The sequence below is a fragment of the Squalius cephalus genome, assembly GCF_949319135.1.
Source record: "Squalius cephalus genome assembly, chromosome: 1".
Lineage (NCBI taxonomy): Eukaryota > Metazoa > Chordata > Actinopteri > Cypriniformes > Leuciscidae > Squalius > Squalius cephalus.
In genome coordinates, this window is record NC_137122.1 from 11,434,801 (window position 1) to 11,454,228 (window position 19,428).

The window sequence follows — 19,428 nt, forward strand, 5'->3', positions numbered from 1 at the left end:
GCAGCCCGTTCCTTCTGAAGCTGCGAGCGCTACTCCTATAGTCATGAGTGCTCCTCCGATTCCAGTTTCAAGTTCGGTAACAAACACATTTGATGTAGGTAAATACATATCGTTAGTACCTCATTTCAGGGAAACCGAGGTTGATTCTTATTTTTGTGCCTTTGAGCGTATTGCGACCTCGCTCGCTTGGCCGAAGGAAGTGTGGACGGTCCTGCTCCAATGTAGATTGGTAGGGAAGGCACAAGAGGTATTTTCGACTTTACCTATTGAAGAAAGTTTAAAATATGAGACCGTGAAGCTGGCAATTCTCCGTGCGTATGAATTAGTTCCTGAAGCCTATAGGCAGAGGTTTCGAAGTCATAAAAAAAATTCTAATTCTACTTTTGTCGAGTTCGCCCGAGAGAAAAGTAATTTGCTTGATAAATGGTGTCATGCAAATAAAGCCAATGATTTTGCGTCACTGAGAGAATTGGTCTTGCTGGAAGATTTTAAGGGTTGTCTACCTGATCGTGTTGTGCTTTATTTAAACGAACAGAAGGTATCCACGTTGTCACAAGCCGCTGTTTTGGCAGACGAATTTGTCCTTACGCACAAGACTGTGTTTTCTCCACGTATAGACAAGACTACTGTTGTAGTTAAAAATTCTCCTAATTTTGATCAGTCTCCCAGAACGAAATTCGTTTCGTCGTCATCGAAAGAAGCTCGTGAGTGTTTTTATTGCCATAAGCAAGGCCATTTAATTGCCGAGTGTAACATCTTGAAACGGAAACAACAGACTGGTCAGACGAAAAGTGTTGGCTTGGTAAACGCTGTTGGTCTATCTCATGTGGAACTAGCAGAGGAAGAGAATATTCCTGATGTAAGTTATAAACCTTTTGTGACTACTGGGTTTATTTCGTTATCAGATGATGGAAATGACCAAAAAGAAATCCATATATTGAGGGATACTGGAGCAAGTCACTCTTTTGTTCTGGCAGATGTATTACCCTTGTCAGCCGAATCATATAGTGGTTCGAGTGTTTTTGTGAGAGGTATTGAAATGAGCGTGGTTAAGGTACCACTACATCGGGTGTACCTGAAGAGTGCGCTTGTTACAGGGTTCGTTCAGGTGGGAGTACGCCCATCGCTTCCGGTGAAAGGAATAACTTTCATTTTAGGGAATGACTTGGCAGGGGGTAAAGTTATACCTATGCTAGAAGTAGCAGATACCCCTAACATGTGTCTCCCTTCTGACGAGTTGACTCGGGATTATCCGGAGGTGTTTTCGGCGTGCGTAACTACTCGCGCGCAGTCAAAGAAAAAGATCACTGATATCGATCTGGAAGATACTTTCATGGTACAAAATCTACCTGTTCAAGAAAAGACAGTTACACCAGAGAAAAAGTCTAGTTTAAAAGGTTTTGACGGTGTACTCGATCATAATGTTTTAGAGTTGCCTGTAACTCGCGGGAGGCTTATTTTGGCACAAAAGAAGGATCAGTCCTTAAATAAATGTTTCTCTAATGTTGTTCGATCTGAGACTGTTGAGAACGGACTCAATAACACCGCATATTTTATAGACGCTGGACTGTTAATGCGTAAATGGAGCTCTGTCGCTGACTCCGATTCAGATTGGAATGCTGTCTATCAAATTGTCATCCCCAGTGAGTATCGTCGATATATTTTATCTTTGGCGCATGAACATGTATTATCTGGTCATTTAGGAGTGACAAAGACGTATCATCGCATTCTAAGACATTTTTTTTGGCCAGGGTTAAAGAGAGATGTGGCTAGATTTTGTAGAACGTGCAGTATCTGTCAGGTATCGGGAAAACCGAATCAAGTAATTAAACCTGCTCCTCTGGTACCTATTCCTGTAGTGGGTGAAGCGTTCGAACAGGTGCTTGTAGACTGTGTCGGACCGTTACCCAAGACAAAGTCCGGTAACCAATTTTTGTGCACGATTATGTGTAGGGCCACTCGATTTCCTGAGGCCATCCCGTTGAGAAGAATTACGGCTCCTGTGATTGTTAAAACATTGCTCAAATTTTTTTCCACGTTTGGACTTCCCAGAGTCGTACAAACTGATCAGGGAACTAATTTTTTATCAAAACTTTTTGCACAGGTTTTAAAATCATTATCTATTGAACACCGAGTATCCAGCGCATTTCATCCTGAAAGTCAAGGATCTCTTGAACGATTTCACCAGACATTGAAATCAATGCTCAGGAAATATTGTTTAGAGACGGGTAATGACTGGGACGAGGGTGTTCCTCTCGTGTTATTTGCGGCACGAGAAGCTGTACAGGAGTCACTGGGTTTTAGTCCAGCTGAACTGGTGTTTGGACACACTGTAAGAGGACCACTAAAAATTCTGAAAGAGAAAATGCTGGAGGTTAATTCTGGGTCAGAGGTTCATGTCTTGGACTATGTCAGTCGATTTCGGGAACGGCTACATCATGCTTGTAGTTTTGCACAAAATTCCCTGGTGAGCGTTCAGTCTGGAATGAAGAAACGATATGATGTAAAAGCTGTGCCTCGTTCTTTTAACCCTGGTGATGAGGTTTTAGTACTGCTGCCTATCCTGGGTTCGGCATTATCAGCACGTTTTTCAGGACCCTATGTAGTTTTAAAGAAAATTAGCGAGACCGACTATATCATTCGAACCCCTGACAGAAGGCGCCAGTCGCGCGTCTGTCATATTAACATGCTCAAGTCTTATCACACCAGAGATGGTTCACGGAGCGGATCTACTGAGGGAACCATAGGGCCCATGGAAGCTTCTGTGGCTCTGACTTGTGGACTACCATTGAATCTGGAGGATGAGGTTAGTGCTGCTGATGACATAGTCCTACGAAATACTTCTCAGCAGTGTGCTAAGCTGGAAAACTCTGAGGTTTTGAAGAATTTGCCGATGCATCTTACTCACTTATCTGATGTTCATGTGCAGGATATTGTGGGTGTTATCACTGATTTTCCATCTCTATTTGGAGATGTGCCGTCGCAGACTACGGTGTTGCAGCATGATATTAATGTTGATGGCGCATCACCTATTAAACAGCATGCATACCGGATGAATACTGTAAAACGAACGATAATGAGGCAGGAAACTGAATATCTGTTGGAGAATGGGTTGGCTATGCATAGCAGTAGCCCTTGGAGTTCTCCTTGCCTTTTAGTGCATAAGCCTGATGGGTCGTTTCGTTTTTGCACGGACTATCGCCGTGTAAATTCAGTTACAGTTCCTGACTGTTACCCACTTCCTAGAATGGAAGATTGCATTGACAATTTAGGATCAGCCCGGTTTGTCAGCAAGTTGGATCTACTGAAAGGGTATTGGCAGGTGCCGTTAACATCTCGCGCATCTGAAATCTCTGCTTTCGTAACTCCAGATTGCTTCATGCAGTATCACGTGATGGCTTTCGGATTACGAAATGCACCTGCCACCTTTCAAAGATTAATCCAAACTGTACTGGCTGGAGTTCCCCATTGCAATGCTTATTTGGACGATCTGGTATTATATTCAACGGAGTGGTTAGAACACCTGAAACTTCTTCGTATCGTGTTTGAGCGTTTAGAGAAGGCAACATTGACACTCAACCTCGCTAAGTGTGTTTTTGGTAAGGCGAGTGTGACTTACCTGGGTAAAGAAGTGGGCGGAGGACAGGTAAAACCTGTAGAGGCTAAGGTGACTGCCATTACCGAGTTTCCCGTGCCTACCTCACGGAGAGAATTACGACGTTTTCTAGGTATGGCAGGTTACTACCGTAGTTTTTGTGTGAACTTTTCTACGGTAGTTAGTCCACTAACAAATTTGCTTAGCCCTGCTCATTCTTTCATCTGGTCTGAGGATTGTCAAAGTGCATTTGAAACTGTGAAAGCTTTGTTGTATAATACTCCTGTTTTAGCTGCTCCAGATTTCGAACGTCCCTTTAAACTTGAGGTTGATGCAAGCGCTGTGGGAGCTGGGGCAGTGCTTTTGCAGGAGGATAATGTCGGAGTAGATCATCCCGTTTGTTACTTCTCCAAAAAGTTTAACAAGCATCAACGAAATTATTCCGTTATTGAAAAGGAAACTCTGGCTTTGTTGCTCGCCCTTCAATTTTTTGAAGTGTATTTGGGTTCTTCAAGTGTCCCTATAGTCGTCTATACAGACCACAACCCGTTGGTGTTCCTTGCAAGAATGTACAACCAGAATCAACGCCTTATGCGTTGGTCGTTGGTGGTTCAGGGATACAATCTCGAAATCAAGCATAAGAAAGGGTCCGAGAATGTGCTCGCCGATGCCTTATCTAGAGTGTAATTTTAAAGATTTAAGTGGAATAAACATTATGTGTTTATTCTTATGGGGAGGAGTGTTACGTCTTATACTGTCATCTGTTTGGAGTTGTTGTTGTTGTTGTTGTTTTCCTCGTTTTCCTCCCGTACGCTCTTTCTTTTGTTTCACTTTCACTGTCAGCAGGACGATGCGGCTACCTGATTGGCTTATCCATCTGTCAATCATCCGGGCGATGTCATCGTCATCATTGCTGTTGGATGATGAGTCAACGCGGCTACACCAATGAGGGCGCGCCATGTGCCTATAAAGAGCGCACCTGTGTTGGAGGCGGGAGATGACTTTGCGCATGCTAGAGCTCTCGCTTGTTAGTTTGCCTGACCTGTACCATTAATTGGATTGATGTGTTCTTTGAGAACTCAGTAACGAGACCTCTGTAAGTGAGGCTCATTTGCGCTGTTTTTTTTCCTTGTGAGTATCACCATTTATTCTGTCTGGTGGTTTGATCTACTGTTAAATGGGGGAAGAGAAAAGAACAGCTTAGATATCACGTGATATACATATGCCACACTGAGAGATCAATTTGTGTTTAGAACACCAGTTTAGTGACTTGTGCCACTCCTTGTAAGTTTTGTTTTGTTAGTAAGAATAGTTTATTTAGGGCGTCTTTTTGACGTTGAAGATGTTTTGTTTGGTTCTTGCTGGACGCTGATCTAGTCAGATTACATTGTTTTTTTTTAAGTTTTTTAGTAAGACTGGTTTTGGTTTTACTTAGTTCTTTGATTTGGCACAAATCTAGTTCTTTTCTCTTTACCTTTCTTTATTATAATCTAACTAATTACTTTGAGGTGTCCTTCTCATGTTGAGACTCATTGTAATAAATCACTTCCCTAAAACTCAATCGGGTGATGTGTTTGATGTTTTCCAGTACACGCTCATTATTTTAATGTTACATTCCTTAATCCCTCTAGATTAAATAAGGTTGTAACAGGAGGTATGCACCTTCTGTAATAATGAAGTTGAAGACATCTGTCATTTGTTTTTTTCTTGTAATGTTTCTTCAATTTTCTGGAATGATTTAAGCTCTTATTGTTTTTCTAAAGTTAATATGATCAGTAATCTATGCATAAAGGATGTAATTTGTCTTTTTGAAAACCCAAACAAATCTTTAGAGTCTACTGTTAACTTCCTTATCCTTCATGGCAAAATTTTTACTTTCACAAGCAAAGGTTTCTTAAGAAAATTCCCACTTTTAATGATTTCCTTTGTGAAGTAAAATATTTAATCAAATCACTAAGAACAACTGAAAATGGAAAATGTACATCTTTTCTGAAAAAATATGATGAGATCTTTCATGCACCATGATTTGTCTTTGCTGTTTTATGTTTATTATTATTTATTTATTTATTTATTTATTTATTTATTTATTTATTTATTTATTTATTTATTTATTTATTTCAGTTTTTTTAATTTTATTTCCTTTTTATGTCCTATGGTTGTGCAAAATTGACTACATTTGTTTAATATGTTTTTTTTGGAAATGTTCTATATTTCTAAGAAGAAATGTATGTTTAAAAACTAATTGCAGTGATCTGTACATAAGGTTCCTCTTGCCACCCGTACCTTAAAATACGGAATCGTCCCGTATTTACAAGTAAGATGATGCGTCCCGAATCAAATCAATAAGGGACAGGATTTGTCCCGTATTTTTCATTAGGCCCACACATAGTTGAATACAAACATAAGGATTTTGCAGTATGGATAAGGCTAATAGCAAATATAAAAAAATATCAATTTCACAATAAGTAGTAGAGAAGATCATTGCATGATTGCATTTTAGCGTTTCTATAGCGACAGAGTTTTATGTACTTCATGCCATGATGTACGTACTTAAAAAAAAAAAAAAAAAAAAAAAACCCTGAATTTAACTTTAATATACAAACTAATCACAGCAGTCAGATCACGCAGTTGTCACTGGAGTGATCATTTATATTTAACTTAAATTCATTTTTTTTTTTGTACAGACCAAACACACCACCGCGCATGCGCGTCCAGTACGTGTCGGATCTGCTACGTCATCGTGCTACAGGCTGCATGCTACGATTTGGGATGAACTATTAATTCTATTTTCGAATACTATTTAGGACGGATAGTATGCGAATTGGGACGCATCGTTCCTCTCCTGTGTTACAGGTGGGTAAATGTACAAAAAAGACCTCAGAGCTAGAATTTAGCCATGCAGAAATGTGTTTGGGATATGAGTGGACTGTTTTAGTGAAGTAATTTTCGTTAGGGTCTGTTTCTGATTTTGTTTGTAACGAGTTTGAAACGAGAGGGCAAAGTCCAGCAGAGTAACTGTCATTACGTTAGAGAGCAAGTCTGCTCAACACACACTTTCCCACGTGCATGCACACGAAGATATTTTATGAGCTTGCAATGTTAACGAGTATTGTTTAGCTCACTGTATGTTAACTCCCCACCATCGGTTAAAAATGTTTTTTTTTTGCTCAATGATTTTAGACAAGAATGGTTACAATTTAAAATGAGATATGAAGTTACACTTGGAGCACTTTATTAGTTGTGAGCATGATTTTCAGTACTGTATTGACGTGATACTGATAAAATACTGTGAATGAAAGTTTCTAAGTATCCTAAAAATATCTGGTGAATATTACCATTGTCTTTACATTTCAATTTGATAAATAGTGTAAAATGCAAGCACGGAGAGTGAACATGCATCTAAGTGAACATGCATTTGGTACTTAGAGATTTAGCCTATTTTATGATGGATTTTGTATTGACATGGACACTGAAATTCATTGTAATGTTAAAAAGACACTGAATAATTAATGTGTGAAACATAAAATGACTCTTAACAATAAAGATGTATTTGCTGAAGAAAATTCTTAAATAAATTACTGCAGAGAGCTTTAACCTGACACACTGTCTCCTCATTCCTCTCCTGTGTTACGGGAGTCAATCTGTTCACCACCAGTATAAAACAAACTCAGTAACTGATATATTTTTATTTTCTATTTTGGGCAAATATTATATAAATATTTGGCAGAGAAGCTCCTCCCACTAAAATTTACCATAATTGAAGCCCCTCCCACAGTAATTACATCACCAATGAAGCTCCTCCCACAACAATTCTCCAATAAATGCTGTAAATTCCCATCAGCTGCAAGTGAAGACGAGCATCAGAGCATCAGGAAGAGCTGAAATCTGCAAAGACTGAGTTTATTAAAGAGGACAGTGAGAACATGAGTGATCCAGAACCCTGCAGAATGAAACACACTGAAGATCCTGAAGAACAAAGAGGTTGGTGTTTATTCTTCATTCATTCATGATGCTGAAGAACATTCATGTTAGAAACATTCAAGCACTTCATCACTTTTAGATATGCAGTTAAACTATGAAATGGGTACAAAAGTTAAATTTTTGGGTTTCCAAAAAATGGTCAGTAAAATGAGGTTTGAAAAATGTTCATATTTATTGTCAACATCAGGTCAAACTAAATATAATTTTAGCTTTTATTTAATTTAATTTATATCTGGTTCACAAGTTTTTTTTTAATCAACTAAGTAACAGGGTTGAGTGACACATGTAGGACACAGATAATTCTCAAAAATCTAAAATTTAATTTAAAACTAGTTAAAGCCGAGGTCAGTCTAGACTTTCAGTATATGACATTTCTGCAGACACTGCCGTGATATGTCACACTCTGCTGTGCAAAGGTTGTGATTTAATGTCACACTTTTTTAGATAAATTCAACATACAAATAATAATACATCTAAATGTAAAAATACCAATCTTCTCCACTTGACTGCAATGAGTTGGTGTTCTTTTAATTTAACTGATGCGTCAATCTTGGCCACGAGTCTTCACCTGATACAAATGCAGGGGTCCTACATTAACATGCGTATAAATGTAAGTCAATGGAAGAAAAAGTCTAGTTTGACCAGCCTTTAATATATTAAGAAGTTTAGTCAAATAAATCAAATGGCAATCTAAAAGTTGGTGCCATAATTATGGCAGTATTCTCTATTCTTTAATGATAATATTACATTAGGTAATTGTGTCGTTGTTCAAATAAAATTTTAGTTCTCACTACAGAAACATGGGATATGTGCCTATAATGTTCTGGAATAACTGGAAGATTTACCGAAAATGACCCCCCCCCCCCCTTTTCATTTCAGACCTGATGGAAGTGAAGGAGGAGAGTGAAGAACTGAGTGAAGTGAAGGAGGAGAGAGAAGAACTGAGTGAAGTGAAGGAGGAGAGTGAAGAACTGAGTGAAGTGAAGGAGGAGAGTGAAGAACTGAGTGAAGTGAAGGAGGAGAGTGAAGAACTGAGTGAAGTGAAGGAGGAGAGTGAAGAACTGAGTGAAGTGAAGGAGGAGAGTGAAGAACTGAGTGAAGTGAAGGAGGAGAGTGAAGTGAAGGAGGAGAGCGAAGAACTGAGTGAAGTGAAGGAGGAGAGTGAAGAACTGAGTGAAGTGAAGGAGGAGAGTGATGAACTGAGTGAAGTGAAGGAGGAGAGTGAAGAACTGAGTGAAGTGAAGGAGGAGAGCGAAGAACTGAGTGAAGTGGAGGAGGAGAGTGAAGAACTGAGTGAAGTGAAGGAGGAGAGAGAAGAACTGAGTGAAGAGAAGGAGGAGAGAGAAGAACTGAGTGAAGAGAAGGAGGAACATCATGTCAAACCTGGAGAAAAACCTTTGAGTCGCTCAAAGACTAAAAATACATTTTTAAAGAAAACAACAGCCAAGAAATCTTTCACCTGCACTCAGTGTGGAAAGAGTTACACAACCAAACAAAGTCTAGAATGTCACATGAGAATCCACACTGGAGAGAAGCCGTTCTCATGTGATCAGTGTGGAAAGAGTTTCGCACGCAAACAAAATCTTGAGATTCACATGAGAGTTCACACTGGAGAGAAGCCGTTCACATGTGATCAGTGCGGGAAGAGTTTTGCATACAAACAAAGTCTTCAGCTTCACATGAGTGTTCACACTGGAGAGAAGCCACATCATGCATGCCATCAATGCGAGAAGAGTTTCTTGCGATCATCTGTACTTAAGAAACACATGAGAGTTCATACTGGAGAGAAACCGTTCACATGTGATCAGTGTGGGAAGAGGTTTCCATACAGAGAAGGTCTTATTGTTCACATGAGGAGACACACTGGAGAGAAGCCGTTCACTTGTAATTGCTGTGAAAAGAGTTTCTCAAGCAAACAACAACTAGAGGTTCACATGAGAGTTCGTACTGGAGAGAAACTGTTCACATGCACTCAGTGTGGGAAGAGTTTCTCACACAGAAACAATCTTCAAGTTCACATGAGGATCCACACTGGAGAAAGACCGTTCACATGTGATCAGTGCGGGAAGAGTTTCACACAATCATCCCATCTTAATGTTCACATGATGATCCACACCGGAGAGAAGCCTTACACATGTGATCAGTGTGGGAAAACGTTTATGTGGGCATCAGACCTGAAGTCACACCTGAGAGTTCATACGAAGGAGAAGCCGCATTCATGTTCTGTGTGTGGAAAGAGTTTTTCAGTGCGGCAAACTTTACATAGACATGAGAAAATCCACACTGGTGTGAGAGATCATGTGTGCTTTGAGTGTGGGAAGTCTTTTATTTCAGTGGGCTTTTTAAAACAGCACCAGAGAATTCACACTGGAGAAAAACCTTACAAGTGTTCACAATGTGACAAGAGATTCAATCAGTCAACACATCTGAAAATACATGAGAGGATCCACACTGGAGAGAAGCCGCACACGTGTGATCAGTGTGGAAAGAGTTTCTCTGTTAAAGTTAACCTGAAGCGACACTTGAAGAGCCATGCAGTGGAGAAACCACATCACCTCAGTCTGAAATCACAGTAAGTAGTTCATCTTTATAAACTTTGAGCTGCTGCAAATTCACATTTAAGAGCATTTGGTGGCACTAGTGAAACCAGCATTAAAGATTATAATTACTTTAAATGAAACATTAGCATTTCTGCTACTACTTCTATTTCTGCATTTCTGGACACTTTGAACTGAAGCGATTAAAGGGTAACTAAACCCCTGGTCAGAGCCTGACTCCACCCACTGGCAATATTTGAAAAATGCTGGAAAAGTGGGCAGACCCCAGCGGAGATAGACGGGACGCACCGAGGGCGGGGCTGAGTGGTGGGGCGTGCACCTGAGACCCGCAGTGACGGATTAATTGACAGCTGCTGTCAGACTCTAAAATGGAGAGTGACTCACAGCAGGGTCGCAAGACGACGTAAATTACATGCATCTGATGAGTTTTATCGAGTTGATGTCAATAGCGCGCGCTCTCTGTAGGCATATTCATATTTTGCCGCAATGTGAAAAAAATCCAGCAAAATGCACCGACGCGTTTGTCGACCCCAGAGGATTAACTTTAGCCTAACCATAAAAAATTGTGATTATATATATGATCACTCACATCAAGACGCCGCTGCGGTGGTGGAGTCCATGCAGGAGGAGCAGCGTTTGACACTGCGCCGCTTTTCAGCACGAGCTGTGTGGAGAAGCCCATTTCCACCTCTATTGCGTTACAGACAATATTGGTTGCACACTTGAGCTCCACTGGCGCCTAATTTCCAAGTTTGCTGGAAAGCTATGCAGTCCAGCAGTGCTGTTACAACCAGCAAACCTACTCCTACGTACCCTCCTGACCACTGTACTAAATACAGATAAATCTGCGCTAACTTGAAGCTATCCTAACTGCTATCCTGATGCAATACTATGCGTGGTAGCTCTAGCTCGTACCAAGGGAGGGCGTGGTGAGCTCGTACCAAGGGAGGGCGTGGTGAACTGGAACCTGCTTACGTAGCGGTGTGCCGCTTACGTCACGCTGTACCGCAAACATCCAATAGGAAAATTCAACTGCAGTAGCCACCGTTCAACCTGAAGAGGGCAGCACTCAGACGTTTTTACACCATATATTGTAGAATTAAAACACTTTATACCCAAATGTCAAAAAAGTTACTCGAATCAATGAACAGCACTAATAAAGACCCAATCTCACAGATCATTAACTAAAAAAAGTTGGTTTAGGGTTTAGTTACCCTTTAATGTTCGAAAGTTTTTTCTTACATTTACAAGACATTTACATTTATTGCTTTGGCAGAAATTTTTACAACAGCTTTTCCTTCAGTCCAACACATATTTGTTTGATGCTGGTTGTGAAAGGGTCGTCTGCCAACAAGTTGTTTCACATTGTTTAGAGGCCAATCAGCTTGTGTCGTGTAGGAAACGATGTGATTTCTTACAGATCACGTCAAGCCTGCACTGTAAAAAATGGCTGTGAAATCTACAGTTATTTACTGTAGATTTCACAGTAACATTACTGTATAAGATTTTTACAGTAGAATATTGTAAAGTTTACAGTAAGACCGTAAAAATCACAGTAGTCCAAGCATTACAGTTGAAATCACAGTAGTCAAATCATTACTGTAAAAAAATCACAATTTAGCCACTATAGTACTGTAAATAGTAAAGTAAACTACTGTAATTTTCCTTTTTTTTAATCATATCTTTCTCTGTACCCCTTTCACATGGACGGCCCCCATATTATTGTTGTTCAGAATTCATTACCAGAATATGATATAAATACTCGGTGGTGAGCTTTAAGTAAAAGTGTAATATTAATAAATTAAAATGTGTCATGTAACTTGTACTCTGATGCACCTGCTGCAGGAGCTTTCTATTCCATACAATTTTTTTTTTTTTTTAAGAATTCACATAAGATTCCAATAATATTTTTTGTTTGTTTGTTTTGTGACTGTAAATGGGTGTTTGTGTGTAAATGGGTGTTAACAGGGCAATAAAATATTTGATAAGCCTTATCTTAAACTTCTCCAAAGTCTCCCCTTACATGGTCTAACAATATAGGCTTCATAAACATAATTTTTTGAGATGTCATCCTCAGATTTGAAATGAAGCATGGCCATTGGTTATAAGTTGCAATAGTATATTCACATAATTATGTATATTAATATTAAAATATTAATATTTTTATACATTTAATAAATATATTCTTAATATTTGTTGTTTTTATTTTTGAGCTTATATATCTCAATATTAATAACATATGATTAATTTTGAGTTTTGAACTTGAGCCAAAACTCCCAAGCTTTCTAAGGTTATGTGTCTATTCAGAATGACTTTTATTTTGGGTAGGCTATGTCATGTGCATTACTTGCCAAAATTGGGAATGTCTGGTTAACTCATAAATACGTACCATGGGATTTTTATTTTACAAAAATCAGTGTTATATATTTTTTCTTCAGAAGCAGGAGAGATAAACGTACATGTTTCCAGAGCTGTTTCTGAGGTGCAGGGCGAAAGGGCGAAATCAAAGCGCCGGCAGAGTGGGCGGGGTTTACCCAGTCTAGAAAGTTCTAGAATCTGTTGGAAAAAAGCGCGAAAGAAGCAGCACTTGAATTTATGACTCGTCGTCAGTGACAGAAAAGCTCCATTAATTCTCAAATTTACGTTTCTTTACACACGGCTTTGTCTTGTGGTTGTATTTATTTTGTTTTCGTCTTTGTGTTGATTTCTTTCACTTTTTGCCTGAGAGGAATTCAGCGAAAACGTTTCAGTAAGAGCTCCGACGGAGACGTTTTCACAGCCGTTAATAACAGACTATTATTTAAATTTACGTTTCTTTATACACGGCTTTGTCTTGTGGTTGTAGCTGCTATTTATTTTGTTTTCGTCTTTGTGTTGATATCTTTCATTTTTTGCCTGAGAGGAATTCAGCGAAAACGTTTCCGTGAGAGCTCCGACGGAGACGTTTTCACAGCCTTTAACGTTAATGTATTTTTCCCACCCGTGGCCTCTACCGGAGTTTCCATCTTGGAATCGCGGATCCTTCACCAACTGCTTATCGGGACTTCCAGAAAATTAGTAAGTACATTTACCATCACTACTAGGAGTAAAAGTTAAGTAAAAAAAAAAAATCATTCAGTACCACACCCTTAAAGCTAACGTTAAACCAGGACTTAAAAGGAAAATTGATGGAGTTGATTTGGCTTGCTCTGTTGCAGGTTGTAACTAACGTTATGTGTCAGCAAATTTTCCAAGCTTACATGAACATCTTCATTGGCATATTAAAGATGGCACAAAAGTGTCATGCCCTTATATTAATTGTTTAAAACATTTCCGTGTCCGTTCAACCTTTGCCTCGCACTTGAATCGGAAATACGTAGGCCTATATCTAGTTCTCCACGTATTAGCCAAAGTTCTACCAGTACTAGTACTAACATCACCTGTGCCTTCATGTCATCAGACAGTGAACTAGATCACACTTTTGAGACAACCTTTCACGATGATAATGACAACACAAAGGTTTATAGAATGTATTGATATGAAATATAATTTTTATGACTATTGTCTTTACTAAGGAGAGACAATCCTGACTGCAAAAAAAATGGATGCTGTCGATCGAGGGGAGGGTCGTAATCCCACCTGCTCACATGGCGGACTTCACCACTGCCTTGGCCGCTCTCTTCGCCTGTTACTATGTATTCAACCTAGAGTATCAGGTGGAAGCCAGCACAACACTGGAGTTTGTTCAGAGGTATTTTTTATCTTAAATAGTTTTATTGCAGTGTAAAAGCAAATTCACAATTGAAAAGCTGTTCAAAATCATCTTCTCCCTTTAAAATTAGGGGTGTGAACCGACACTGGTCTCACGGTTCGGTTCGATTATGATTATGTCATCGATTCAGTTCAATTCGATATCACAATGCATCGCGATGCACTGCATTCTCAATTTTAATTTTTTCTTCAAAAGTGATGTGTGTGCTTGCCTGTTCAAACAGTGACATTACAGTTGGGAGTAAAGCTTGTTTATGCCATTAAGAAAAGGAAAGTCTATCATATAAATTTTGTTTTAAAGAAATGTTAATTTAAAATCAGCGCTCATTAATCAGTGTATTATGTTACCATTAAAGATGCGCGCATCAACCGTCGCCGAATCTGCTGTTGAAGGTTACGATCATCCATTTATTATCACGCATAACAACACAGAATAATTGTAATTTGACCATCGGGTGTGGATACTTAAGTCAGAGAATATTGTCGTCCAGTTGTGTAAATGGGGTCCATTGGATCCCATTGCGCCTGTTGTCAGTGGCTTGCCGCATGATCTAGTCGGCCGCATGATCTAGTCGACCTTCGAAGAGGAATGGTAATCGAGAAAGTAGACAGCCTTGACTAACTCCTGTTGAGATGTGAAATGCCTCTGTCAGCTGTCCTTTATGTATGATTCTACATTGCTCACTGCACTTACAGTTATTCATTAATGTGTACATATTGTCCCATCCCCTAACTCCTATACTTATGTTCATAGGTTTTTAGTCAGGATTAATCCTGACTCCAACAAGTGCACTGCCAAGGAGCAGATGAGCAAGACGACTGGGAGAGTGGTGAAGCGGAAGACTTCATATATGAACCTCCATGTATTTGCTAACTGACTAGATACAGGTGAGGTTCTGATAATAGCTTTAATAATAATTATAATATAATTACCGGTATCGATAGGGCTGGCTATTGTTCAAAATCTTTCGATCCGGTGCCATTTTCGATACCTCAGTTTTGATACCGGTTCCTAATGATACTTTTTTCGATACCAATTTTATGAAATCCATTTTAACAAGATTACATAACACATTACCTCAGACAGATGTAAATGGCAAAGACAGTCAAACAAGACATAATGTAGCTTATCAGACTTGTTGATTGCTCTTGATTGACTAAATCATATATGCAAGTAAAACATAAACTGTTACCTTATTTATTAGGACTGGGTAAAAAAATATAGATTTTTTTATTTTAATCAATTCTCATTTTTACAAAACTGATATTGATTCTTAAACATTTTCATCGAGACATCAGTAGCTATATTACTAATATCAGTGATACACACCTTCATTCATAAAAATATATTCCATTAACATATAGGGCTGGGTAGGGATGGGTACCGAAAGCCGGTATTAAACGGGCCCCGGGGCTGAATTTTGAAAGACCGCTGTATCGATAAGCTCGGACGTTATCGGTTCTGCTGTCGGTACTTGGAAAAATACACGTAATGTTATTATTGCTATAAAGACGTTTTATCTCGCCAGCCATTTATATATACCATAATATTAAAACATTTCGACAGCCCTAATGAGTGACGACGGAGGACAGAACTAAACATTCAAACATAGCCTGGTTACACTTCAGATTTGTGATTAGTCTGATTTTATTTTAGATTTTGGCTTCCAAAGATTATAATAATAATATATTTGAGGTAAAACCATTAAAAACTATAGCTGCATTCCCTTCGCAGCAGTAGGCTACGCTCTCATTTTTCCCTAAAACTCAAACGTAACTTAAATTAATTTAGGTTACAAAGTATTGGAAATGGGCTTAGGTTTGACAGGTTGCAGCAAGTGTTGCAATTCATAAAACAACAGTTAACCTTTAAAACCTTTGCATAATAAACTAGACTTTCTCATTGATGGAGATGCAGTGCTGCCAAGCTGTACTTCATTGTTGCATTGGGCAGAAACCTTTTAACAAGTTATATTTTTTTCCATGAATTGATGCTCTTCTAAAATTTCAGCACATTGGCTATTTTCACCAGTAATAAAGGAATGGTTTACAGTTTAAACAGCAAAAAACTTTTAGCTACTACAACATTACACACAGATAAAGTGGTAACAGTGGAATCACTGTTTTACTCCAAAAAAGCCAGGAATAAAAACATTCTTGGCAATTGTGGCTTTATTATATAATTAGTTAAATAATTTATGTTATAATTTGTTATAATCTAAGTTATATAATAATTATATATTACTTTGTACCAATTAGCCTACTAAACTAATGCTCGGACACACTCGGTCTCTCTCGTGCGCAGACACACTCGGTCTCTCTCGAGTACACTCTGTCTCTCTCGTGCGCAGACACACTCGGTCTCTCTCGTGCGCAGACACACTCGGTCTCTCTCGCGTACACTCGGTCTCTCTCGTGCGCAGACACACTCGGTCTCTCTCGTGCGCAGACACACTCGGTCTCTCTCGCGTACACTCTGTCTCTCTCGTGCGCAGACACACTCGGTCTCTCTCGTGCGCAGACACACTCGGTCTCTCTCGCGTACACTCGGTCTCTCTCGTGCGCAGACACACTCGGTCTCTCTCGTGCGCAGACACACTCGGTCTCTCTCGCGTACACTCGGTCTCTCTCGTGCGCAGACACACTCGGTCTCTCTCGCGTACACTCGGTCTCTCTCGTGCGCAGACACACTCGGTCTCTCTCGTGCGCAGACACACTCGGTCTCTCTCGCGTACACTCGGTCTCTCGTGCGCAGACACACTCGGTCTCTCTCGCGTACACTCGGTCTCTCTCGTGCGCAGACACACTCGGTCTCTCTCGTGCGCAGACACACTCGGTCTCTCTCGAGTACACTCTGTCTCTCTCGTGCGCAGACACACTCGGTCTCTCTCGTGCGCAGACACACTCGGTCTCTCTCGCGTACACTCGGTCTCTCTCGTGCGCAGACACACTCGGTCTCTCTCGTGCGCAGACACACTCGGTCTCTCTCGCGTACACTCGGTCTCTCGTGCGCAGACACACTCGGTCTCTCTCGCGTACACTCGGTCTCTCTCGTGCGCAGACACACTCGGTCTCTCTCGTGCGCAGACACACTCGGTCTCTCTCGCGTACACTCGGTCACCACATTTTAAAAAACGATTAATCGAAAAATCTAATTTTTTTGCCCAGCCCTATTAACATACAGCCGTAAAACTTGAAAATCAGTGTTTAGCTGATCTAATGTGTTTTCTTCTTTAATTTCAGGGCTCCAACTTGGATTCTAGGTCTCCAAGGTCAGGGCATGCAAGAGGTCATAGACCTTTGTCAAGTGGCAGGGGAAGTTTATTTTCCTTTCTGTTTCAAATGTTCATACAAATGTTAAATATTTTATTGTTTAATGTTTTATTTTATTTCAATATTGCCATAGTGTTATTTATTGCTCTTTAGAATGTGGTAATAATCAGTTATTTGCACGGCTTCAAAGTAGTTAAATTTTTTGACCGTATTGTATCAATTTGCATTATTGTTCCGTCATAGCAACCAGTCATGTGGAACTAGTGAATGAACTAGTAACAGTTTGCTCTGTAACTTTACAAAACTTGTAATGAAATAGCCTCGTTTTGTAAAATCTTCTTCAATTGTAAAGTAAATTTAGCAACAGTAGAATAAGCGTGATAATAGACTTACCGCCATTAGACTATCCAAAGTTAACACACTCCGCTGGGCGTTGTGGCTGCATTACAAACATATAATGTGCGTTGACTTTGGATGGTATAATGGCATGTTGTCCAATGTCCATTATCCCTTTATGTTGTACCTGTTTTGTCATTCCTGTTCACCAAATGTTTTTAAATAAATAACTATTAACAATTTTCTTATTGTCTGCAGTTGATTGCAATGTTTTAGAATATGGGTGATTCTTTTAATGATGGCTAATATTAAATCAGAGTGATACAGTATTTAAATTGTACAGTGAGAAACTGAATTTACAGTGATTAACTGTTATCTACTGTTAATAGTACTGTATTGCATACAATACATAAAAACAGTGCTTAATCAGTATTTATTAATTTTTTTCTACAGTAAAACAATCAATACTGTAAATACAACTAAAATCGCAGTGTTTAATTGTTTTTTATTTTACAGTGAATACACAAAATACTGTAAATGGAAGTACAGTACCCTTACTGTAAAACGTATTCACAGTAACTTACTGGCAACAATTAGCCAGTAAGTTACTGTAAATACAACTAAAATCACAGTATTTAACTGTTTTTGATTTCACAGTGTATACATAAAATACTGTAAATAGAAGTACAGTACCCTTACTGTAAAAAGTATTCACAGTAACTTACTGGCTAATTGTTGCCAGTAAGTTACTGTAAATTTTACGGTCAATTTTTTACAGTGTGCGTCATCTAGAGTTTCATGACCAAACTAGTGATTAATAACACAAATCATCTTCATGACATTAAAATAGATCATAATCGTGCACAGCAGTTGTTGACCAGATTTGATGGGATTAAAATGAGTTTATCTTTGAGCTTCACTTTTCATTTCACATTTGTCTCTCATTTGAAATCTCACTTGATTTTATGTTTCTTTTTCTTTTAGATCTGATGGATGTGAATAAGAAAGGAAAAACAGAAGCTAAAAATGTCTGTAAACCTAAATCTGTAAATCATCTCTTAAGCTTCACATGAGAGTTCACACTGGGAAGAAGCGGCTCAGGCTTTCGCTCTGAAATCACTTCTTCTCACTCTGAAGAAAGACCATTTAACTGTGATCAGTGCAGTAAACAGTTTCATTGGGCGTCAGTCCTGAAGAAACACTTGAAGATTCACACAAAGGAGAAGATTCATTAGTAATATTACAGCAGAAAAGACACGGCGGTGTGTGTTTCAGTGCTGGAAGTCCTTTACTACAGAAGATGAACTGAAAGAGTGCCAGAAAATTCACACTGGAAAATAAAACATCTCAAGGCAAAGTTCAGGAGCTGAAGAAGAAGCCATAACACTTTTAGAGAGACATGAATCTGATATAATTTTTTCTTCTTTGTTTTTCATCTGAACATCTAGTTTCTCTTCCACTTCTACTCTTCCATGCAAACTCAAGATATGCTTTCATGTATCTTTGAAACTGGACTCTTTTCTTCTCTTCTTCTCTTGAGATGCTTTGGCTCTTATAAGTCAGTAAAGAGAGAGATCTGCCTCATTTGCTTTTACTTTTACTTTATTTTTGTATTTGCTTCATATGATGATTGATTAAACTCTTTACGCTTTTTAATTAACATCTCATTGTTATTGTCCTTTATTTTCAGCTGATTCTGCTTGAATCAGGAATCAGTTCATTATTTTAGTATTTTACTTTTGAGCTTTCCATGTTTTAATTTTCTCAAAATAGCTTTTAAATGGCTAATAAATTATATTTCACCCACACATGACTGACACTGAATGAGATTGCTGTCTGTCTACATTATTAACAGTTTCACCCTTGATATCCAGTATCATATATACATTTCATAGAGTCTGTTCTAGTCAGTTTGATGTTTCATTCACACCATGA

The 19,428-nt window shown here is 39.0% G+C and overlaps 1 protein-coding gene across 1 annotated transcript; it reads left to right on the top strand.

Moving 5' to 3' along the window:
- The first annotated feature begins 7,436 nt into the window (after positions 1–7,436).
- On the top strand, positions 7,437–19,151 carry LOC307162556 (uncharacterized protein). Its single transcript, XM_079877959.1, has 3 exons — positions 7,437–7,576; positions 8,456–10,148; positions 18,478–19,151. The coding sequence occupies exons 1-3, from the start codon at positions 7,519–7,521 to the stop codon at positions 18,494–18,496; spliced, it is 1,770 nt and encodes a 589-aa protein (XP_079734085.1). The 5' UTR covers positions 7,437–7,518; the 3' UTR covers positions 18,497–19,151.
- The last annotated feature ends 277 nt before the right edge of the window (positions 19,152–19,428 follow it).

Excerpts from the sequence above, each read along its gene's own strand:
- LOC307162556 (XM_079877959.1), top strand. The coding sequence starts at position 7,519 with ATGAGTGATCCAGAACCCTGCAGAATGAAACACACTGAAGATCCTGAA. Across the intron at positions 7,577-8,455 it reads AGATCCTGAAGAACAAAGAG|ACCTGATGGAAGTGAAGGAG; the intron begins GTTGGTGTTTAT and ends TTTTCATTTCAG.